General features: G+C 44.0%; 1 protein-coding gene across 2 annotated transcripts; it reads right to left on the bottom strand.

Moving 5' to 3' along the window:
• Positions 1-3,430: 3,430 nt before the first annotated feature.
• On the bottom strand, positions 3,431-14,269 carry CCNG2 (cyclin G2). Of its 2 annotated transcripts, XM_044429469.1 has the most exons (8): positions 13,955-14,269; positions 11,284-11,412; positions 8,462-8,599; positions 7,573-7,823; positions 7,169-7,247; positions 6,983-7,081; positions 5,914-6,119; positions 3,431-4,891 (listed from the first exon to the last, which is right to left on the bottom strand). In XM_044429469.1, the coding sequence occupies exons 2-8, from the start codon at positions 11,410-11,412 to the stop codon at positions 4,756-4,758; spliced, it is 1,038 nt and encodes a 345-aa protein (XP_044285404.1). In that variant the 5' UTR covers positions 13,955-14,269; the 3' UTR covers positions 3,431-4,755. The 2 variants fall into 2 exon arrangements, with proteins under 2 accessions (XP_044285404.1, XP_044285405.1); XM_044429470.1 differs by lacking the exon at positions 13,955-14,269 and having other exon boundaries at positions 11,284-13,682.
• Between the last annotated feature and the right edge of the window lie 11,000 nt (positions 14,270-25,269).

Genomic DNA, 25,269 nt, shown 5'->3' with positions numbered 1-25,269 from the left:
CGTATAGTTCTGTATTTGCAGGAAGGAAGGAACAGTTTAAAAAGGCAGATATCTTTTATCGCTCACTTTTATAGTGCAAGTGCATAGTATAGTGATGTGAAACTAAGAGGTTTCTTGCTATTTAGGGTTGCTTTTCTCAAATGGCCTATAACATTTTATCTTCATGGTTGTGTCAGAATTCAGCCTTAAAAACAAACTGTATATTGGCCCTCAGCTCTGCAGCTCTGGAGGTGCACAGTGAAAAGTAGCCCCCAGAATAAAACACAACATTCCTGCCCACATTCCTCTGATATCAGCTCAAAAGCTTGGTTTCCAACAAACCTGAACATCTTCTTTGGGGAATTAAACTTTTGCAGGTGCCAGTCCTGCTGGCTGTGGTTTTTCTTACTATTCCCTCTGCTTTCCCTCTCCTTTGCTTCTCTTTTTAGCCCACTCCTTCATGGCACTTGAAAGAAAGATAGGAGCCCCAGGTCTGCAGATCAGGCCACTTGTCTGTCTGTCCAGGCAAAGTTGTAAAACAGACCCTATACCTTCAAAAACCACTCCCACCAGAAAATACTCCAATACTACTTTTTAAAAATGTACTACAACACCATGGGCAGCTGCACAATTGTGTAGCCAGTGTGATGTAATGGTTGGAGTGTCAAACAGACGTAAGAGATCCAGGTTCCAGTTGCCACGTGCCTGTGAATTTCAGTAGGTGATTTTGGGCCAGTCACTGACAGTTGGCTGAAGCCCCCTCAAAGGGCTGTTCTGAGGATAAAATGGAGCAGAGGAAGAGGTTAATGCAAGCCACCTCAGAGTGCTTGCAGGAAAAACGTTGGGATATAAATTTTATACACCCACGCACACGCACACTGCTGGATTTGTTAGTGCCTGGAATGACAATCAACTTTAAAAAGTAGATTGGAAGGGAAACAGAATTTTGGGAGAGGAATAACATGAGGGAAAAGTATTAGGGAGTGCATTCCAGTCTCAGAACAAAAGATCTATGTAAGTTGGCTGCAGCCATCAGATGTCACAGAGGTTGCCCAGAATGCCAATCTAACCACTGGAAGAAAATGTCACAACATTGCATCTTCAGAGCATGGCAACTCCTTTGAACAAGCCAGCTTTGGTTCCAGCTTGGCATCAGCCTTATGCTTTGGCAACTGTAGCATGAGGGGGATAGGCTGGGAAAGACCCCCACTGCCAAACAAACCTACTCACAGAACCAGGGGCATCTGCTGTTGGGCCACTGTGCATGGAGCAATGCTGGACCACATTCTCCGTCTCCTCTCCTTAACGCTCGGCCAGAAGAACAGCATTTCTGGAGCAGATTGTGTTGTAGCACCTGACACAAACCACTGCAGCCACACCAGCATTCACTGAAGAAGCAAGGACTGGTTGGGAAGGAATGGCAGGCCTGGATAGTCACGAACAGAGCGGAACAGAAAATACCAGTTGGGCAGGATTTAGCATGGATACGAGGGGTGAAGAAGCTCCGTTCAGTGTGTTGCAAGAGCGAGCAGGTTCACACAACACGTTAAGCCAGGTTGCCAGAGTTGGGCTTAGAAGTCACCTTAGAAACAAAGTACTGCACAGACTGCCGGGGGGGGGGGGGGCGGACTGGCTGGCCGGGAGGGTGCGTGATGCCCCCCAGCCCCCCCACCGTGCTTCCACCCCTGGAACTGCCCTTGCCGAGGTCAGCTGTTCCCCCTTCCACTCTGGTGCTGCAGCTGGTTGACAGTGGCACAGGGTGGAGGGGGGCCAACCTCAGCCTGCTTCTGACAGCCACCCCAGCAGTTGCTTGGGCACGTGCAGGGTGGCTGCCAGAGGCTTTTGCCTTGCAACCACCGGGCCAGAGCAACGACGAAACCTTGCCAAGTGCCTCCATAGCATTTGGCTTTGCGTTTGGTTGACACAGCAGGACCTGGGCTGGCCGCCACGTCTGGGCTTACAAATCCCTCTGACCGAGCATTCTGGGTTCCCGCTGCAGAACAAGCTCCTCCATTTGTAAGTCGAGAGAGCGCGTTGTGTCTTGTGAACCCAACTGGGCCTCAGCAGCTGGAACTCCTCAGGAACACACATTACAGCTGTGGAGCACCAGTTAGCTCGAGATCAGGCTTCGTATCCCAAAGCAGCAGAAATGGTGTGGGCGCATGTAGAAAAGTGCGCCTACACTTTCCGTTAATGGAGCTCACATTGCACTATCTTGCACTGGCTCACCCATTCTCCGGAAACAATTTCAGGGTGACAACCTTGGTGAACTGTGCCCTGAGGATGGCATCACTGCCAGTCACTCTGTCACGGGGGCTCTGGAATGCAAGGGGATGAACCGTGCAGTCAGAATGTGCAAGTGTCAATATGCAGTTCTGGTAGGACTAGCCTAGAGAATTCCTGCCCTGGGTGGATGAGGAGCTGTCTGCTCCTTGTCTGAAGAAGCGGCTCTCCCAAAAGCAAGGCCAGCATCCAGCGGGATAGTTGAGCCTGCTAGACTGAAAAAGGGACCCGAGATTACGGAAGGTGCTTGCCAGCTCCCTGCAGGATCCCAGTATGGTAAAGGGATGGCACCATCTAGTGGTCAGAAACATAACTGGTTTCTCAGGATGCAGAACTTCTGGAGCTGGGATGTAGAAATGCTTTGGCCGGAGAACCACGTGTGGCTTTGGGGGAAGAAACGGGCTGCACACACACAGAAGCAGTGCTGGCTTAGGGTTTCGGAGGGTCCCCAGGCAAGACCCCCTCAGTGAACTGACCTTTTCAGTCCTATTGCTACCAGCTCCTGCTGCTCCTCCTCCTCCTCCTCATTGCTACCAGCTGCAGAGCACCAGCAAGAAATAAATTGATGGCATCTACTGCTATTTCTTCTAACTCATTTGGGCTACACCAGGAGGGGCAGAAGAAAAAGCAGGTCAAGACAGTGAAAAGGCAGTAGCAGGGGCTCGTGTCAGTGGACCCCAAGCAGCTCAACCATGTGTAACCTCAATACTGACCCTGCCCAGAACTGTTTGTAAGCACGCGCAGATATGTGTGCGCACGGACATACCCATTTTCTTTGGTGGCAGATCCCGAGAGTTCCAATTCCTGGAGCATCTTCTGGGAAGCAGGCCCCCCGAGTGCCGATTCCTAGAGCAGAGATGGGGATATGAGGCCTTGTGGGTGCTGTTGGACTACTACCCACTTACTTTTGCACTGTCAGAACTCTTGATCCTCAGGTGGTCAACTAGACCCCATCTTTGCAACGAATGTACCATTGATGTGTTTGTGCACAACCAAAGATTTTGCCGTAATCTACAACAGCTATGCTTCTCCCGAAGGCTGACGGAATTTCACTATACATGCATTCTTCACATGCAAGTTCTACCATGCTCTAGAAAAAAAACCCCTCATACTTACTATATCTGACTTTTACTTCTACTCAGGTTGTCAAAATTACAGCAGACACAGATTGGAAAAGCATTTGGTTTTTATTGAACTGAAGCAAAGATTGTCCAAGTTATTTTTGAGAGAAAATAGATTTCAGAAAACATCTTTTGACACTCAGGCCTGTAGTACCAAAAAGCAAGCCTTCAATATACAGTATTTATATCATATACAGGATACAATAAATTAATATCTACATGCAACATATAGAAAGATACGCACTGTAAAAATACAGTATTTTTCAGCTTATTTTGTTGAAATTTTTATACAGGTTTTAATTTACATTTTTACATATTTTTGTAAACGTTTTTTCTTTATAAAAATCAGAGTACACCACACGTCACCACCATTCACATCGGCACTTCAGCCTGGACAAAATGGCCACACGATCCTAACTTGCACCTTCATATCTACCATGGCATCACTTTCACATCATTACACTACAAAGTTCATTTCTTCTTTTGCTCACTTGCATATATTCAAGATACTAAGTAATGTAACCATAACATCTGTGCTTTAAGAATAAAATGGCAAGCAATCAAGTGTCATTACAACCGTTTTTATCAACTTCACATTTACCAACACTTCCGCATATAATCAATTGCCTTTCTGCTAAGAACTTTCACTTAAGCATGCAAACATGTTATGATTATGGATTTACTTATGACAACTTAAAAGATACTGAAATAAGCTACAAGAGTTAGTAGTTAATGGGAATGTGGACTTTACACTGAATGCCAATATTTCTAATTTAAGTACTTTTTACATTAACACAAAAGTTTTCTGAACACATTTCATTCCTTTATGAGGATCCGAAAGCTAGTCCCAGACCTTTTAACACTAAAATATGCCTGGAACATTGAACCAGGTTGGTTTGCATTTTGAAAGGTCATCTTATTCTTTCTTTAAAAATCTGAGCATGTGCTTGATTAAATAAGCTTCCTGAAATTGAACAAAGCTTTAAAAATGAGACACGCGCCTTTGTTTAAAAGAATGAACAATGAAAGTTTTGGTTAAAGTACTTCAGTCTAAAAAGAAATTAGCATATAATTTTTGCCTTTTAACCTATCCCTAAAACATTTCATCATTAAAATTCAACCTTTCATTTCAGCAGGGCATCATTCAAGCACATACCAAGTGTTGCAGCCTATCTGACAGTGTGCGCTTGTTAATGCTTCTCACTGAATAAAGGCTTAAATGCTTGATTGGGTCAATCCACCTTGCTACATATCACTAAGGAGAAAAGCGCAGAACACATCCTGGATACTCCATGAGGCCACGTACCAAGGTACAGAGAGTGCTTAGATACTTATTGCCTAAAGTACTACAACGCATTAAGAGCTGAATCTATCACACTGAGTCAAAGGAGAGAGGCTGCCACTTGGATTTCGGCTTGAGGTCAAAGAAGAAAGTGCTTTCCAAGTCACTTGGTGGAGAACTGCTAAGGCTTTCTTCTCCGCAGCTCATATCTTCACAAGAATCCTCACTAAAAAAGATGTGATAGAAAACTATCAGTCACAGTGATCCCTGTGGAGGAGCACAGGTGAACAAGCAAGCAGAAAAAGGAATTTTAAGGACAGCCACGCACAGGACCAGTGGCTGAAGGGTGACTTGAAAAGATCTATAGAAAGGTGCTTTATGCAGAGACAGGCAGTTAGTCCATCTTGCTCAGTACTGCTGGCTGTCTAATAGCAGCGATTTCCTGGGTTCCAGGTATGTTTACTCTGATATACCTGGAGACACCAGGCATCAAACCTGGGACCTTCTACATGCAACACACATGCTCTGTCACTGAGCTAAAGCTCTCCCTATTTAATCTGATCCTGCAAGCAGGTAAACAGGTGCCTAAGCTGGCACACTCAGGACCACTTAAGACAGGTTTGGAAAGTTTTCAAGGTAGTTAGGCATGACCATAGATTCTTATTTATAAAGATAGCAACCTCTGTCTCACAGGGAAGCCTAGTGCAATACAAGTGAAGCTACTAGGCATTCCTGTTTTAAAGGCACCTGTTTAGGAAGCTGCATTGTACCAGGGTAGACAAATACACTACTGCCTGTTTTTACTAGAAGTAGCTCTCCAGGAGGCCAGGACATTAACCCCACTATCTGATTGAAATACTGCAAGTGCAACAGACGGATTCTGCAACCATCTACAGGTAGAACACACGTGTTCTACCTTTCCCACAGACACATGTACTCAGAGATGTTGTGGTACAGGTATATTGTGTGCCCTTGCACATGTACAATTTAGTTTCAGCTTCCTGGGTTGGGATGTCAAATTGGTCTGGATAAGAGGGCCGCAGGGGGTAGGTCTTTGTTCTTGACCTCAGAAGCTAATCAGCCCCAGCACCTGGTCCCCTGCTGAAGCAGTGGCTACAGGTTCTCAGTCAAGGAGCCCGCTTTGTTCCCCCTGGGCTTCCCCTAGCCTGTCTCCACTGCCCATCCTCCAGGGAAGGCAAGAAAGGACTGGATGTGCTTCAACCACCTCCCCCGCTGTGGTTTACCTACCTCTCACTTTCATCAAAGCAGCCAGCCTCTGGAATTGTGGGCAGCTCAGGAACACTGTAATAGCTGTTCTGAAGATTTTGGGCAGTGCGCCTTGAAACAATCCAAACTAGTTTTTTATGGTCTGGCTTGCAGCAGGCAGGGGAAGAGTAATCAGCCAAGCATTTTGAAACCAGCTCCCTCCAATAGAGTAAGTCACTGTCACTTATCTGAAAAATAAATAAACCACCTTGTGTGTAGTTATATTAGTCCTACTAGAAAGAACTCTCTGCCTCAAACCCACAGTGGCTAGACTTAGCCACACAAATTTGAGTGTAAATCCCACGGCATACATGGGACTTACTTCCAAGTACACATGCACAAAAATGCAGCAATATCAGCTGCCTTATCTCAACTGTATTTGCTCGAAGTAAGCAAGGTAATCTCAATGAACCTTAGGTTCAGGTGACTGAAACTGCACTCTGCTGTGCTGAGCAGCTCGTCAGCAATGCATGACGTCAGCCTCTAATGCACAGGAGTAATGAAAATGGCATTTGAAATGGAGTGGGAATGGGCAGTCTGCATCCAATTATTGGTCTCCCATTTACAGCTGCTTCTCATGGGTAGATGTCAGCTTTTATGCACAGGCTACCAGCATCGGTTTTACATGACAACTTTTATGACTACTTAAAGGTACTCAAAATGTACTTTTTTAACATAACTGCCTTAATCATGCCATACCCAATTTACAAGGGATACAGACAAAAGAAGTGTCACTGTAAGATGGGGAGGTACAGCACTTTGTTTACCAGCTGATTGTAGACATAGACTGCAGCCTGTTGTTTGCAGTGATCACATGGTGCAAAGGCAGCATCTTTCATGTTGTTAGTTGTTATTCTTTTTGGTTTGTTTTACTTCTGTAACCATCTTGTGCATGACTAATCTAGAGCTTTTCAACAATAGTGACCCTCCCAATGATGCATGCCAAGATGGCTCCAAAAGAAAAAAGTTAGCATTTCCAGAAGAGGATTCATTACACGGTGCTAGAATTGCTTGAGCCAAGATGAATAATGCCAATATAGTTTTTTCTTACCTTTGAATGCTTCTGAATACACAGGATAATCTCAAACAATTCCATGGACTTCAGAGTCTGCACTTCCAGAGAGAGAAGGCACAGGGCCAAGATTGATGGCTGAAAGCAGAAATATACATATACAGCTCAGGAATGTATTGCTGGATTCCAACATTAACTCGCTAAGCAGTCCACTGGAGAACTTACTTTTGCTTTTGAAAAAACTAGTCGGCAGTAACAAGCTTTAAGTTGTGCTTCCAGTTTGTCGAGATTTAACAATTCTTTCCTTTAAAGAGACAAGATAAACATTGACTTAAAAAGCAGCTGATTAAATGAAAAGTCACCATTAGTCAAACTGAAGGACAGCTCAATCCACCTGCTATAAGCATCTCACTTCTACTTATGGAAACCACTGCCTTCTGTCACAAGTTTCAGCCATATTTCCTTATTTTCCTGAGCTTGAGCACTCATCATACAGAAACATGTCAACTGGGACCAGCAAGCAGAAAGCAGATGTAGTCAAAAGGAGAAGAGTGAAAAAGCTAATATGTAGGACGTAGATTTCAGAATACCTAATGCAAAACAGGAAATGAGACTGATCCAACACCTACCTTTCTGAGGTATAACAGAGTACAATAGTATGGTACAAGTGCAAAAAGGTTAAGGCAGTAGTAGCTTTGAAGTCAAAGTGCAGTTTTTCCGATATTATTTTTTCCATCCGCTTCAGGTCCGACACAGTGCATTTGCATTGGCTAATCCGGATGACATCATGGAGGGACGGAATGTTGCCTTCCTCTTCAACGACTTGAGCAGCTAGCTGAAAACAGCAGACTCCAATGCAGGACAAATGCTTAGGTTTCACCTAAGGATTAGAACATTATGAACTTGTGCAGTAGATGGAAAGCTTCCTAACAAAACGATGAGTAAGGGATAACAAGGGCAGCACTTTAAAAGGTTCTGCAAATTAATTCAGTATTCTTCAAGATATGCTATACATTCAGCTCTTTACAGTGAGTAGAAGAATAAGAAAATATCCCAGAAAGTTCAACTGCAATACCAACCAACTCTATCACAATTAAGATATACTCCTAAATCACTCTGCATTTCTCACTTGGCAATTGGTATTGTTGTATTGCAGCAATGGATCATTTGTAAGGCCTTATCTTGAATCACAGCATACAATTCAGGTAATGCCATCAAATAGTGCAACAAGGCTGTGATCCAGTTTGAGAACAAAGACAACAAAAGAGGTCCAGAAAAGACAAAAGTGTAATGGGACTATTCCTAAATATCACATACCTGCACACTGCGTACATCAGTATGTCCTAAATTTAACTCCCTAATTCTGAATATAGTCCATTATGGATGGAATCACTCCAGATGCCAATAAATGATTATCTTGCCTCCAAGTTTGAAGAAAGTATCAAAAGCTTTTAAGTATATATACTTAATACAGTATGTTTGAAATTCAATATAGCAGTTCCTTCCAAATCTAGATACCTTCATAAGTGCCAAAAATCTGTCTAGAATGTTGACAGCCAAGACAAACGTTTCTGTGGCAAACCCAAAGAAGCTGGTGAGGCTCCACAGATCTTCTACTTTTGCATTCCTTAGTCTTGGACATAAGGTGTTTTCATTCTGCAATAAGAAAAACATCATAATGATAACTGGACTCTACACTGTAAAATTTTCAAGGATCTATACATTCCTCTCACCCTCAGTGCAACTTGTCCAGGGACAAGTCAAGCAGTTTCTTTCAGAAGCAAAGAAGCCACCCTACAGTAAAGCGACTCATGGACTGGCACCAGTCTAGCATGCATACAGGGAAGTAAGAGGCTGCCCATCCTGACCACCTCTGGGGCAACAGTTCATTTCTAATCACAGCAACACCTCTAAGATCTGGGTCAGAGGTCCTTCTTTGGGAGTCCTCTTCGAAGGAGATCAGAAGGGTGGCTACCCGGAGAAGGATCTTCTCCACTGTGGGGTCCCGGCTATGGAATGGACTCACCAGAGAGGTGCACTAGGCAGGGATATGTTTTTCATTTTGGCACCAGGGCAAAACCTTTTAATTTCCCAGTGTTTTAAATGTTAGTATTTTTTAATATTGTTTTTATATGCTATTGTGATGCTGTATTTTATTTATGTTATCGCCACCCTCAGGCACTGTAAAGGGCGGGATACAAAAACTTTAAACACACACACACACCCTGGAAGTCAAGCAACATGCCATGCATGCTACATAGTGCCTGGCCAGCACCGATTCCTCAGTACGGTTGCTTTGGGGAGCGGCACTGTTCAGTGCACAAGCGAAGAGTAGGAAAACTGCAGTGAAGCTCAAGTGCATGCTATGTTTTCTTGGTTCAAACAGGGGAATTAAACATATATTTAAATCTTCTCTAATGAGATCAACAGGATCTCATGCTGCTTAATTTTGGATTGACCAGCCCCAGTAATGAAAGAGCTGCTATTTGCAGCACATAAAACCTCTTTACAGAGCAATAGCTATGTGCAGAACAAGTTGGCACATAGGAATATTTTATTTCTTATATTCCCAACCTAAGTGTAAGCAGAACCTTTCTTTGAAAACATTTACTGAGATAGTTTGCCAGTTCAGAAGCAATCCTGCTTCAGTGAGTGGATTTAACTTAGAGTTGCCTAGTTTAGATATAGTAGGAAACTACTTTGAGCAAACCATTACAGAAGTATCAGAGTCAGTACAGAACTTCATTCAGCTTTGCAATGGTTCCGCTCCTATCTCAACGGTCGATTCCAGAAGGTAGTGCTGGGGGACCATGTCTCTGCGTCATGGCAGCTATGCCATGGAGTACCACAGGGCTCCATTCTATCCCCTCTGCTATTTAACATCTATATGAAACCGCTGGGAGAGGTCATCAGGAGGTGTGGGCTGCGGAATCATCAGTACGCTGATGATACCCAGCTCTACCTCTCGTTTTCCACTAATCCAGGTGAGGCAGTGGCTGTGCTGAACCGGTGCTTGGCCGAGGTAATGGAATGGATGAGGGCCAATAAACTGAAACTCAACCCAGACACAACGGAGGTCCTGTTGGTTGGCGGATCGGGCTTCGGAGAGGGTGGAGTTGACCTGGTCCTGAATGGTGCAACACTCCCTCTTAGGGATAAGGTCCGCAGCTTAGGAGTACTCCTCGACCCGGAGCTTTCTTTGGAAGCTCAGGTGACAGCGGTGGCGAGGAGCGCCTTCCTTCAGCTTCGGCTGATTAATCAGCTGCGCCCCTACCTGGAGTTCAACTGCCTGGCGACCGTGACACACGCGCTGGTGACTTCCCGCCTAGACTTCTGTAATGCGCTTTACATGGGGCTTTCCCTGAAGACGGTCCGAACACTTCAATTGGTGCAAAATAGAGCTGCCAGGTTGCTGATGGGGACGGGGCGTTATGCTCACATGACTCCAGTCCTCCGTCAGCTTCACTGGCTGCCCATTGAAGCCCGGGCCCAATTCAAGGTGTTGATTATGACCTATAAAGCCCTAAACAGCTTGGGTCCAGGCTACCTGAACGAGCGCTTATGTCCGTATATGCCCGACCGCCCTTTGAGATCTGCGGGAGAGTCCCTTCTCCGGGAACCCTCCATGAAAGAAATTAGGAGAGTAAGTACTCGGAGGAGGGCTTTCTCTGCGGTGGCGCCCAACCTATGGAATTAACTCGCCAAAGAGGTCCGCCTGGCACCGTTGTTACTGGTTTTTCGGCGCCAGGTAAAGACCTTTTTATTTAAACATCATTTTAATTGTTAAAATATATGATCTGGCCAGGGCAACTTCTTCTTCCTTCTCTTTTCTCCTCCGATATTATTTATTTATTTTATACTGATAATTTTAATTTTATATTATTATGTTTGTAACTCAATGTATTTTTTGTATTTTTGTATTTAATGGTAATTTATTATGTGCTATTGTATTTCAATGTATTTTATTGTGTTGTAAGCCACCCCGAGGCTTCGGCAAGGGGCGGCATAGAAATGTAATAATCATCATCATCATCATCATCATCATCTTTTGGGGGCCATGTTCTAGTGCTGGCCAGGGCAAAAGGGATAGGACCAAACCGCCTCAGACCCTGAGATTTTTCCCCTCTGCTCTTGACCAAATACACTATTAGGCTAACATTGTTGCATTTGGTCATTATGAAATGGTTTGAACACTCGAAGTTTAATTAATTAGCAATACTACTAGCTGCCAGTTCTAACTACATTTAAAAATATCTATGCCTTGGCCATTTCCTCTGCAAATACGTCACACAACTGAGGTCTGACCACATCACTACCCCAAGGAACAAGCACCTCCTTACCTCAGCAGTGCACTCGATCAGACTCAGTCCCTTTTCACGAGGCTGGTACTTCCACTCCTGCTCCAAATGGAATTTCAGCTGCTTGAAGAGCCAACTGCTCATTTGCTCTTCGACACCCATGTCCTTCATCTTAGCGGGCAGGGTGAGGAGAGAGAGAGAAAAATCTATGTAGTCATTTTAACAGTTGAAAGGTGTATTACAACCTAACAGCCACTTTAATATTAATCATAGAACTTAGGATTCTAGTCCTGATTTGTTCTAGCCCGTGGCAATAAGAGCTGTACAATTAAGAACTGGATAATCTTTGAACATTCCATTCTACACTTTTCTCTGAACTGTCCACCCAAAAGAAACTGAAAAAAGATAAAAATGGATAATCAAGCTATCCAATGAAAGCAAAAGCAAGGAATAGAACACGGACTTGAATCCTCTTCCTGGCAAGACCAGGAAGGACTTGCCCCACTGCCCTTTTCCCAAGAAACTAACAGAGACGCTTGCTGAGAGAGGCGGAAAGAGAGCTGTCATGTACACAAAACACAGCAACTTTCCAAAGACTGAAGGGGGCAGCAGCAGCACACACAGAGATGGATTCACCAGCAAGAACCACCCTCAAGCTACAGCTCTATTCACACATGCTTGGGAGTAAGACCTATCAAAACAAAGAGGACCTGCTTTTAAGTAAACATGCACGGCATCAGGCTGCACAAGTGGTTAACACATTTTGATAGCCTCTCCTGACTATTTAAGGGCAGGTCAGCACATAATCTTGCCAGATCTCGGATTCCTCTGTGATTTCCGTATGATTGGGATCATCCCTTATTAGTAGTCTCTTCCTTTCTCTTGCACCCCCCACACACATGTGCAGACACGTAAAACAAGTTCTCCCCGAGTCTAAATGCACCTAGTTTCAGTTCCTCCATATATTATGCAAATAAAGTGAATTTGTTCAACTCGGGAGAAAAATGACTACCATGATTCTGTTCTGAGCCTTGGGTCAGTGCTATGCTGAACTCCAAATATAAAAGAACTCAACTCGAAACCAGAGCATGAAGCAAGGCATATGCCATTTATACATGAGAACAGCACAATTGCTATCACACATCTGTCTGGACCAGCCTAACAAAGGCACTCCAATACATAAAAGATCCTGATAACATTAGATGCTGCATGTAAAGAAAGACTCAGCCTCCCATTTCTTCCCTCTGTGAATTTGCCCATAAAAATGTCACCCTCTATCACTGTTAAATTCCAGGTGTTTATGTGTCTCCCCCCCCCCATCAACACAGCCAAAGAACACACAGATCTTCCAGATCAATAGGCAACTTTACCTAGTTTTACTTACCACACCCATCTGCCCCAAGCCCCCGTTCTTACTGCCTTTCCCCCTGACCCTGCTACTATTTTTATGGTGCCTTCCTCCCATCCCAGTCAAACCTAAGAAACCTGTACAAGAAACTTCATTCAAATGCATCACCTGCCTACTCCCTTCTTAATATAGCAACCTGCTAACTCTGAAAACCACACAGTCACCACAAAACACTGCCTGGTCACCTCTATCATACACTTCCCTCCAGAAACAGATCTTGTTCATTGCCTCCCACCCCACAGATACGATTATATTCTCTTCTGCCCCACTGCACCTTTCCCCTATCCTCTCCCAATTAGTAAAAGACAACTCTATAGGGGATCTCTCGCATTTAAAGCCAAATAATATCCCCCAGAGCCACCTGCCAGTTTCCTTGACGCTGTCTAAAACTTCCCATCCTCAAAAATCTTTATCTTGGTCTGCACAAAGCTGTACAAATCCTTCCAAATGAACTCACTCCAGATGAGCCTGGATCATTCTCTCTTGCACATAAATTCATTCCGTGGCAAGTTAAGTATATGGGCAGTGAGCCAGGAGCCCTATCAACAAAGAGGCTAGTAGCAACATAAAGACTAATGCATTTATTCCCACATAAACTTTTGCGGACTATAGTCACATTTTAATTAAACCCATAGTGTTGCAGGTATAAATTCATTCCCTATGAGCCCCTTTCCTTCATCAGTAACAGAGAAAAAGTAACTAGTCTAGCCTTTGGAAAATAAATAAAAATCCAGCTTTACTAAGCTTGTCGTCAAAAAACAAAAACAAAAAAACGGCCAGGAGGAAGGATAAAGAATCAATTTTCTTTTTTTGCATTCATTGTTCCAGCCTCTTCAAGAACGAACCCCTCCCACACCATTTCTTCCAACACAATCTTAGCAGAGACTTCCACCGTGTATTTATTGCTTCCACTGCTATCCCCGTCTTACTGCACAGATCACCCAGAGCTGCGAACAATAAATGTACGACTTCAAAACAAAACAAAGCCAAACCGATCCAGCCCAACAATAAAGCAGGAATGCGCAGAGCAAAGCCAGATTTTGCAAAAGCAATCTTTTCACCATCCCTGGATGTTTTCTTCCAAGGCGACCACACTGACTACCCTCTCCATAACCGACCCGTAATGTTACGGGTCGTTACCGAAGCTTTGTGCTTTGCATTCTTCTTACGGGGAAGGAAGGAGGATGACAAAAACAGCAGCACCGGGAAGAGCGCACCTGCCGCCCCCCTCCAGGGTGTCAGTTCAGCCCCCCGGACCACTTTTCCCCCCCCCCACCCAAAGACGCCCCCCCCCCCCCGACTCACCTTTCCTCAGGAGCAGGGCTTGCTTGCCTTTCCCGGACTACGGAAGGGACGGAGGAGGAGGAGGAGGAGGAAGGTCGGGGGCTGGCACGACGGGACCGATCCCCTCAAGGGCGGCGGCGACAGCTGCGGCAGCGCCTCGTCCTTCTCGACCCAGCAGCCCCGCATCCAGCCACCACCCGCTCGTCCTCCAACCCCCGGCCTTCCCCGCCCGGGAGTCAGCGCACAAGCAACAGCATCGCCTTCTCCTCCGGCCGCCCGCCCGCCAGCCAGCCCGGGGCCCCGCCGCAGAGCGAGCAGGCGAGCGACGCATCAAAATGGAGGCTGCGGGCCGAGAGAACCCAGGCCCCGCCCCCTCGGAGTCACATGACCGCCGCTTTTGTTGTTTTCCTCCCGGAGGCTCGAGCTTTTTTCTTTTCTTTTTTTTTTGAGCGGAGTGATACGACGCACCGAAGCAGAAAAAGAACGATTAAAAACAATAAATCTCCCCTCTCTTCATTAGTTTCTGCGATGGAATGGCTAATTCTAATACTGACTCGGAGTAGGCGTCGATTTCATCACACGTCCAACAGGAACTCCATCTTCGGCTTTGTTTCCTCGGCTTCTTGTAAGAAAAGTGTTGGCGGAAGGACACCAATTTTTTCAGACACATCACTCCTTTAAAGGGACAAGGAGGAAAAAAAATCTGTTTTTGAAAAGTCCGCCCAAATATCTGTGTGCTGATTGGTCAGTGCTGGGCGAGTAGCGATTGGACAAATGGGGTTTCCCCCTCCCTAATCTCGGATGTTTTGCGGTTCGAAGGCGTTTGTGTTTGTTGGTTGAGGGTGACAGCAACGCTCTGCCATTGACCAATGAGAACGGACCTTTGTCCTCCTCCTCCTCCTCCTCCTCCGTCCCCGCCCCCCCCGGGCTGTTTTTCCCGTTGCCTCTCAGGGGAGGGCAACGGGTGGGGGTGGCGCGCAGCTGCCTCAACTGTCAGTTCTCCAACTGTCGTTTATCTGCGAAGAAAAGACACTGACAGGGTTCAGACAGCACCATGATCCGCATTCAAGGATTGACTATGGGTTGTTGTTTGAAGGGGGCGTGTTTAAAGGAGGGTTATCATGTTGTCTGAACCCATTTAGGTGGATACCTTGACAGCCCAGCAGCAAGCCTTGGGTTCTGCTCATGGGCTGTTCACAAACTGAGACCATACAACAAGTCATATTTCAGCAATAACCTGAAGTTCAGTGACAACCTGGACTTACTGTGTTGTCTGAACCCAGTTGTGTTTACAAGCCATGAACAACCCTTGAAAAGGACCTATGGTTTGCTGTTGATTGTGAAGTGTGGGCTGTTTGGCATGGCTTGTTATCTCACCTGGGTTCAGACAGCATGATAAGCAATGCTTCAGCAACAACCCTTAATGGAAGCCAGTGTGGTGCAGTGGTTAAGAGCATGGGATTGGGACTCAGGCAACCTGGGTTCTAATCCTCACTTGGTCATGGAGCCAACTGGGTGTATTTAATGAGCAAATCAATGGCTATAAAATTGTCGCCAATTGCATTACCCCAAAACACCCCAAAAGTGGTTGGCCAGAGGAAGGCCACATAGGAAAAACCACAGCCATATTGAATTTCCTGTCTCAGAAGGGAGGGTGGATAAGAACAAAATGAACTTTGTGTAAGCTAATAAGCTAGCCTAACCTTGAATACAGTTATCAAAGGGACAGTGGAAACTGGTTATAGCTGCCATGAAAGTTGCAAATGTCCAGGGAGTGGCAAGCCTGTGTGAATCTTGAGCAGATAAGAAATAGACATGAGAAATGTCCAGTCCTTGACAGAAGAGAGGTCTCTTTGAAACTAATAGCAGTGGGGGTGTGGCTACATTGATGTATTGATGCATTAGATGTGTATTAGGTGAACTAATTGCTTACATAGGTTATAAAACTCATGTGCTGGGGTGCAACTTTTGAGACCCTCTTTGGGCTGCATATCTCCTTTCGTCTCCCTTTATTCTATAGTGCACTAGAATAAACCTGGTTTGGCTCTAAGCTTTGTCGCAGGCTTCTTTTGACTTGGGGTCTGAGGTCCCCCCGGGCTTATTTATTTACAATATTTTTTACCCCTTCCTTAACAAAAGTCCTAGGATGGCTAAATAAATACCAGAAAATAAATAAATACCAGTGTTACCCGACTGAGCCAGTCAACAGCTGGGGCAAACCCGGGTGGACCCCAGACCCAAGCCAAACAGAGTCTGAGACGAGACTTAAAGCCAAAATCAGCTTTATTCTAGTGCACTATAGAATAAAGGGAGACAAAAGGGGACATTCAGCCCAAAGCAGTGTCTCAAAAGTTGCACCCCAGTACATGTGTTTTATACCCTAGGTAACCAATTAGGTCACCTAATACACATCTAATACATCGATACATCAATGTATGCACCCCCTCCCGTGCTGGAGATAGAGTCCTTTCTTCTGTCAAGGACCAGACATTTCCCATGTCCATTTCTGATCTGCTCAAGAGTCACACAGGCTTGCCATGTTCTTACTCCCTGCACATTTGCAACTTTCATGGCGGCTAGAACCAGTTTCCACTGTCCCTTTGATTACCATATTCGAGGTCAGGCTAGCGTGTTAGCTGTGAGTTACACAAAGTTCATTTTGTTCTTATCCCACCTCCCTTCTGGGACAGTATAACTGTGGTGTTTTTACTATGTGGCCTTCCTCTGGCCAACTACTTTTGGGGCCTTTCTCTGGCCAATTACTTTTGGGGTGTTTTGGGCTGCTGCCAGAAAAAAATATATGTGCATGCTAGGGGGGTGTCTGAATGCTCCCAGTAGGAAGGCAAGCTTTCCCACTTCCTTAGTTGCAGGAAGCACTAAGTCTCCTGGGGTGCCTCTGCTTTGGCGCCCTGGCAGCTTTCGCTGAGCGCATCCGAGAAGTCATTCGGGAGCTCTGCAGCCATTGTTGTGGCCAGGGTCATCCCAGCCCCATCATCTTAGGAAATCTACCTTTTAAAAATCATTAGCATCGTTATTATTATCATCATAATCTACCCTAATAATAGAGTGACAGGCAGTAATTCAGGAGGTACACTTATTCCTGTGATTGCATCTCTATGTGTAAAAACAAAACAAAAAACCTCTCTGTTGAGTTTCTCCCTGTCATGCAACTCTTAGGATGTGATCCTATGCTTGTTTACACAGAAAAATCCACAGGGATTTGCTTTTCAAAAAATGTTTGTGAAAAATGGTATGTGGTAGTAAGGTTCTGTAGAGTGGTAACAGAATCAAATGATTGATCTGCCTAAATATTTTTGATATGGGATTATTTATTATGTGCAGTTAGACCATATCTTGTTCATCCTCATAATGATCTGCTGAGATGTTACTGTAGTTATATTTCTATGGTTACCTAGGAAAAATTCTTCCTGAGAGACTGCAAGTTAACCAAGTATGTCCAAAGAAATTTATGGCTGAGTCCAGGACAACTCAAATCCATATTCAACCTTTTATTCACTGTACCAGCCAAATATAAAGACTCAGTAATGGGATTTCTGAAGCTGTCCCAATTCCCAGACCCATTATTGCTGGGAGTAAACTTGTCCAGACAAGTCAACTCAGGTGTTGATTGTGGATCTTTACACCTGGCTAATACCTACTTATTACTGGCGTTTTTTAAAAAAGTGTTTTATGAGTACACACATGCCCAAGTTCCATCCTTCTGAATTCAGTGGAATAATTTCCACCAGGTGCAGTTTGGAGTGCATCCTTAAGAATACTAAGCTCCTGAGTCTGGACTGGACAATACTGCTGAGCTGAGACCTAGACTTGGTTCACATATAACAGCAGCACTTGGTGACAAATCATGGATTAATTAACCCATGATTTGTAGAAATATGTGTTCTGCAGAAGCCATTTCCAGCTTGCAGCAACAACCTGTGAACCCCATTCATACGAAGTTGTCAGTGAGATATCCAAACTTGTATAGTTTAGCCTATATGTTGTCTAAACAACCCAAACTTCATCCATAGTTTGTTCTTAATTTTAGTTGTCTGTCAGAATTATCAGTTCAGTAGCAGTGGAGGCTGAAAAGTTATTAGGGTCACCCTTGGCTTTGTCCCTGACCTAACCTTGGGACAGTGTTTCTTTGGGGGGTGGGGAGATAGTCACTCTAGTAAACTATCAATTTTTATTAGAACAACTGGTGGGTTTTGGATGAGACAGTTGGTGGAGAGCATTTCTGAGTGCAACTTAAGTCTAACTTTTTGTGCAAATGACCTGTCTGGAAAATTTTAGTTCTGGAGGTAAAATGTTTTGGAAACTTATGTTTCATGGAAACTATTTAGCAATACAAGCTGCTGCAGGTTTTTCTGGGCTGTGACGTGTTTTTGGAATAAACAATGTTATTTTTACAAAGCAGCACAGTATTTGTTTTGGTATTGTAATTTTAGATAGTTCCAATTTCTGCCTTTGTTGCTTTTGTCGTGTGGGGGCTGGCTAAATTGCTAAAGTGCAGGTTGATTATTCTATGAAATATTTCAAATCCACACACTACAGTATCATCTTCCTGATGGTCACCAAGTAGGATTTGCATATCCATCCATAGTTGCAGAGCCTGATTACACTGACGCAAGCCCAATTCAGAAATTTCAGAGTACTTAATGAGTAATTAATTAAGCCATCATAACATACCTGTGAAGTGATATATATGTTTGCCAAGAGCAAGGCATGGAAGCAGTTTTTAGCTCTGGGAATAATAGTCTGGTGTACATAAACAAAGTTTCATGCCTAGCAGTGGTAATGAAACAGAAGTGAAGCATATATTTATTCCATGGTAGGTCAAGTGGCAGCCTAGAAGCAATTTAGTAGTATAGATGCTACATTAGATGCCTCATGTTCTGCTTTTGGCCTGACCAGTGTGGCGTCTAGGAGAGGGTATCTGGCACTACCTGATCTAAGGTAGCATTAAAGCTGCTGCGTCTCACTCCATAGCTCACTGGAAAATGAGATATTGCTCCAAAGATCTTGGCAATTTCTTATGCCTTTAGAATGCTCTCCTATTATTTGTACAACTTTCCATAACACAAAGCTTTTATTGTCACATTTAAAAGTCAAAAATAGCTACTTTAATCCGCAAGGAAAATGAAAGCTCAGTTATTATTACCATCACTGGAAACTGCTCAGTCTCTTAGCCCATTGTACTCATTACCAGCACTAGTCACAACTATACTTCAAAATGAACAATGTCATAACCTCATGCAGCAAACAAGGTTGCTGAATCTTCTGCAGGAAGATGATAACCATAGTATCACCTTCAATATATCACCAGCAATCAGTTGAGGAAGCTCCTTAAATGAGAGAAGTAAGTGGTTTCATATTAAAAGTTTCCCTCAAGTCAGAAAAACTTTAATGAGCAACCCAAAAGCTTGCAGCCAGGAAAGACAGGTATGCTGCAGGAGGTGGCAGAAATAATGTTAGGTTCACCCGGAACAAGAACAGCACTACACGTGATCTTTAATTGCATCAAGATTTAAGATATGATAAGCCTTCTGAAGGTTTATCCTCCCAGCATTTTTTAAAAGTAGGTTGACTGAGAAGGAAACCACATCTGTTTCCACAAGGAGAAAGGATATTGTTTTTTGTGATTCAGCTTATACCAAGAGAGTCATAGCCGCAAAGGAAATGAAAATGAGCAAATATTTCATGATAGCATGACTTGTTTTTCTGTATACAGGTCCATAAATGTGTGACATCAGCACCTATTTTTCAATAAAAAATACACACACAATAATCCATAGAATCATCTTCAAAAAGCTATAAATGGATTGCAATGGTTCCTAATGGAATTTCCCATCTACTTCTATCTTTTGTACTTAAACTACTCAAGTATTTCTGGAAATTCTCAACATATGTTTCTATATGTATAGAGACAGGATTTATCTGCTCACATCTGCATCATCATCTTGTATGGCTCCTTAAGGGTTTTTTAAAAATCCTAAAATGTGTGTAATACCACTAAATTATAGAAATATTCTTTAGAGATTGTATCTAATGAATGTCTCATCCTACTTCTGCATATACGAGCCCATTGCTCAGATGAAATATTAATTTGGAGCTTTCTCCCAGAGGCTTGACTTTTACACATTATGATAAAGATGTGTTTAAACTGACTGCTTTTATCTTGAAGAAAAATAAGCTGCAAGATCCTTTATATACTCTGATTTGAATCTGGACCCATGGCTGCTTTTCTGCTTTCCTGTTTTGTGGACTGTTCTTTTTTGAGCTTTGGGGAGGTACAGAAATGTGATAAACAAACAAAGAAACAAACCCTACCATAAGCACTGCTATTTGCCTCCAAAGTTTCTGTTTGCAGTAAATAACACCTACTGTTTGCACCTTTTGCAGTAAATAGCAATAATTTTGGGCAGGAGCCAGCACAAGCTCCAAGCTACATTAAGAACACATAATGGATTAATGCATATTTATTTATTATAATTAATCCCACATTTTTCCTTTCAAAGAACTCATAGAGGCTTAATAATTCTCCTCCTCTCAATCTAATTCTCACAACAAGAGCTCTGTGAGATAGGGTCAGGATCCAGACTTTCTGGATGTTGCTTTCTTCAAAAAAAAAAAAGTGGCTAATTTTGGCACATTTTTGACAAACATGTTTATCATAACATGTAGTTTGGTAGTCGGTTCTTTATGCCCAAGTGAATCTTCGGCCTACTGGGACAATTGTACTGGGCAATGAATCCACAGTTGTTGAATAAGTTTTGTCGTGGAAAAATTCTCCTTCCTTACAAATGTGAAAGGGGTTTTCACCCCCTATTATGCATTGCGTGTATACAATTTCTGCCAAACTGCATACAGCAAAGATCTCTTCTAATCGCTATGCACTTTTTTGCCTTCAGATTTGGCAAACATAACTCTTAATTGGTAGGTGCACAATTTTAAACAAAAAGGGTAGGGGAATAACTGCAAAAAAATGTGTGAAGCACTGTTAACCCAGAATCTGTAGGATTCTAGGCCACCTACTAAAATAAATAGATAAATAAATTCTACAGTGGCTTGGGTGCAAGTCTTCACTCAGCAGTAATGCTTCCTGAGTAGGTCTGAAGAGGCCTTATTGGCATAAATGTACAGAATTACACTGTTCTGGGTGTCTTTAATGTAAGGCAATATACAAATGTGGCAAATATAATAAATCCAGATAAGAGGAAATGCAGACAGATTGAAGGAATAAAAATTACTTTCTAAGGGCACAATTCTGTGTATCTTCCAACAGAAAAAAGTCACAATTCCTAGCATTCTCCACACATGGCTGGGGAAGGCAGTATTTTTTTCCTGTCTGTATATGCATACAATTGAGCTGTAAATATATTTTCCCTGTTCAACTGATGTCCCAAAGAAACTGTTTGTGTTGATTTCATACATAGGGTTTTATACTGTGCTTTCACAGGCATGCGCTAGAAGCCAACAAGAAAATATACCAAGGTGTAAAGTATATGTGGGTGTATTTCACTAGTTACTTCCTGTTTTTAATTGGAATTATGTATACAGCAGAAATCAGAGCCATAGCATGTGAATTATTCAGCTAGACAATGTGGTAATAAAAGTGCCAGTGTCTTGTCTCACACACCCATCACTGGAAGACTTCCCAGGAAGTCTAACACAAACCCCATAGATTACATAGAGGGTGGCTACCAGGAGAAGGGCCTTGTTGGCTGTGACACCCTAGCTGTGGAATGAGTTCCCCAAAGAGCTGTCCCTGGTGCTTACTCTCGACTCTTTTTGGTGCCAAGTGAAAACCTTTTTATTCTTTAATTATTTTAACAGTTAACTTTAGGTTTAATTCTGCGTATAATTTTGTACTGCTAGTATACTTCTGTACTGATTTGATTGCAACTGCTGTGGTTTTTGTTTTGTTTTGTTTTATATGTTGTTCCCTATTTTTCCTTGTCCATATTTTTTAAACTTTTGGTAACTGCCCAGAGAGCCTTGGAATGAAAGCTAGGCTTATTATGGTTCTGCATAATACCCATCAGCCATGACTGTAGCCTAGAAGCCCTAAATGGACATACATCTGTATTGCCCCAGGAAGCAGGCAGAGGGCCTGCCTTCCATTGCGCCATAGTTCAGACACCAGCAGTGGTTCTGTTCAAGGGTGCAAATTGCTTCTCAGCTGTGATAAACTCCCCTGGAACATCACTTTGAGCCACACACAAAAGCAGCCGCTGGTTATTTATTTATTTGGAATTTTTGTATGCCGTTGCATTCGCATAAGCCTCAGTTATGAAGACATTTCTGACCAATGCTATAGCCCTTCTTCGCAAGAATGTTAAGACTGAACAACCTGTGGGCTTGATTTTCTCTTCTTATGTCTCTATGTGTGTATACAAGATTAGAAGAATCCTAACTTCCATGTTAATATTATTTGCTTTTAATAAATAAATAATTGTTAATATTATTTGCTTATTTTATCTGGCCAGGGTGACTTATTTTATATTGTTATTTCTTGTATTTTAATTTTATGTTGTGAGCTGCCCCGAGGCTTCGGCGAATGGGGCAGCATAGAAATGTTTTAATAAATGTTAAATGTTTTAACATTTAAATAAATAAATAAATAAATAAATGTTAATTGATATAGGTATCCAGTGGTGTGATAGAGGTGGAAAGCAGGCAAGCACAGTTGGAGGCCTTTTCAGATCAACAATGATGACCTCATCTGCCAGAATACAAAGGTAATTGACCAACACTGTTCTCACTCTGGAAACGGAAAGAACTGATAATGAGTTGTTCAACTTTACTACACTTCGTGACAGACCAGCATAGCGGATGTGGGAGAAACAGGAAAATTGCCAAGCGGAAGTACATACTTCATTCTAATTTCTTTTTAATTTTTAAATATATAATCACAACAGTGAAGCAAAAACTGTGGGGAGAAGAAAAGAAAAAGGAGGAAGGGTCAACACTCCCATTTCAAACAAACACGTGAGCATCAGCAGCCCAGATATCTGAACAACCGACCATACAACATGGATGGCTGTGAGAAAAATATTCAAATACGGCAGGAACAGAAAAATCTTCAGTCCACTGAAGGGTCAGTGGTGCCTCTTTATCCTTCCGAGCTTGAATCGTGCCTCTTGGCAGCTGTAAACATTCTCAGCAATCACCTTTGCCATCCATCTGTTAATCTTCTACATGAAAGGTATGTGATTTAAAAGCACACAAACATGGGCCTTTTCGCAGGTTTTTCGAGGACAGCATTTATACTAACAATGACTTCCAACTGAAAGGAAACCACGACAGGAACAGAAATCCCCATCCCCATTAAGTCCCCATCATAAGCCTCACTGCTCCTGCCAGCTGGGCCAGCGTGGCCTACTGCTTGGGCCCTGTGGCCTCCAGCAGGTGCTCTGGGAAGCCCCGCTAGCTCTCCTCTCGTGGTTGCAGTTGCTGTAGTGAGACAGTGGTTAACGGGGCCTCTGGAGTAGTCACCAACTGCTTTCCTCGTCATGCGCCTTCCCTTCCCTCTGGCATTGCGCCAGCTCTGTGGAGCGCCACACAGGCAGAAGTAGCAGCAGTGAGACTCCCAACAATCCCAAATTTATGTATTTTTAGTTATTTAAAACATTTCTATGCCGCCTCCATTGCAGCAAAGCCTCGGGGCGGCTCACAACAAGCCTCGGGGCGGCTCACGACAAACTTTTCCCAGCCACCCGGCTCTCGAGGGGTGAGATAGTTGGCCTCAGGGCTTCACTGAGGCCACAGGAGCCTCAGAGGATCCCGATGGCTCCAGGAGAGCCCCCGCTACAAAGCCGCCCCTTCAAGGGGAATGCAACCCCATCCAGAACAGGATGACCACCTTCCCTGCATCCTAGAGAAAAACTTGCATAGCGCCAATCTTCTATTCTGGAACATGTTTTACCTTGGAAAAGATTGCATCTTTGCAGAGCAGAGTATAAATCTGCCATTCCTTTTACGTAATGTCCCAGCATAGTTGCCTTGAAGCGGACTGACCCTCCCATGTTTATGTGCAATGCATGCCAGGTGACAGCATGTGCGGAACACGGAGAGCATGAGTAACATGCGCATATTTGCTTATACTAAGAAAGTCTGTCAAAGAAAGTAGTCTTTACAGCAGTGTACAAATATGGATCGAATCAAGTAAATTCAATCGAGCCAGAGCGTTCCCTGAAAGCAAAAATGATGAAACTGAGGCTGCTGTTCTTCAGGCACATCATGAGAAGGCAAGGCTCACAGAGAAGACATTCAGGGGCAAACAGATCTCATGCTCCAAAGCAGAGAGGATGAGGATGATGAAGCTGATCAGGCATTTTTGCCTCCTGCTCCGGGGGGACCCGACTGAGACCAATGGGGGTGGGCAGGGAATCAGCTGAGCAGGCTCGTGGAAAGGAACAGCAAGTTCAGCTGGTTCCCCCACTCCCCTCTGCACATGCCAGAGGGAAGCTCCTCATGTTTGGGACGAGGGAGAATCAGCTGGGCAGCAGTGCCTGGTTGGGGGCGTCCCCACTCAGCTGATTCCCCCACACCAGATGGGTGAGAATCAGCTGGACAGCAGCGCCTCACTGGGGACTGCATCGCTCAGCTGATTTCCCTGCTCACCCACCTTTCTTGCTCCTGCAAGTCAAGAGAGGCATCCATAATCCAGCAGCCACCTGAGCGCCTTTCTTGCAGGCAGCAATGCTCATCCCCTTTTCTTTCCCCTACTTGCTGGAGAGGCGGCCCTGTGGCGATCGCACAATCGCCACAGCCCATCATGCCGTATGTGAATATTTAACCCCTGTCGGCGTTGCCATGGCTTGTTGTGCCTTGCAAACCCAGGCAGGTTTGCCAACAGCCATGGCTGCCAGGATCTGGGTGACAGAACAAGCCACAGCATCCCCAGGCAGGGACCAAATCTTCACAGTAAGGCTCAGAGGACTACAGTTTTTGTGCGAACCTGTTCAGGATAATGGACAATCAGCTTTCAGAAGCAAAACGTCTTGGCAAAATACAGTGTTTTTTTAAAAATGGGGTTGGCAAGCCTGCTGCAATTAAATTGTCCTATCCAGGCCTGAGAAGGTCAAGCTGTTAATAGTCACAGTGATCCAAGGCAGTCATTGTTTAGAGTAGACCATTAAGAGCATGATCTTATGGCCTTCCAACATTGCCTGGGAAACCTTAGATTATTCAGAGTCGCCGTTCTGGGGGTGGCTGCCTTGGTGCTGGGACTGAATGCAGAGCCCGCGGCCTGCACGCTTGCAGCTGGCGCATTGAGAACCGGGTACCCACTGCCTCTCTGAGCTGCAAATCGGTCCCGAAAGGAGGAA

This window comes from Varanus komodoensis, unplaced genomic scaffold (genome assembly GCF_004798865.1).
Source record: "Varanus komodoensis strain SLA01 unplaced genomic scaffold, ASM479886v1 scaffold2, whole genome shotgun sequence".
NCBI lineage: Eukaryota > Metazoa > Chordata > Lepidosauria > Squamata > Varanidae > Varanus > Varanus komodoensis.
This window is presented reverse-complemented; position numbering and strand designations above follow the sequence as displayed.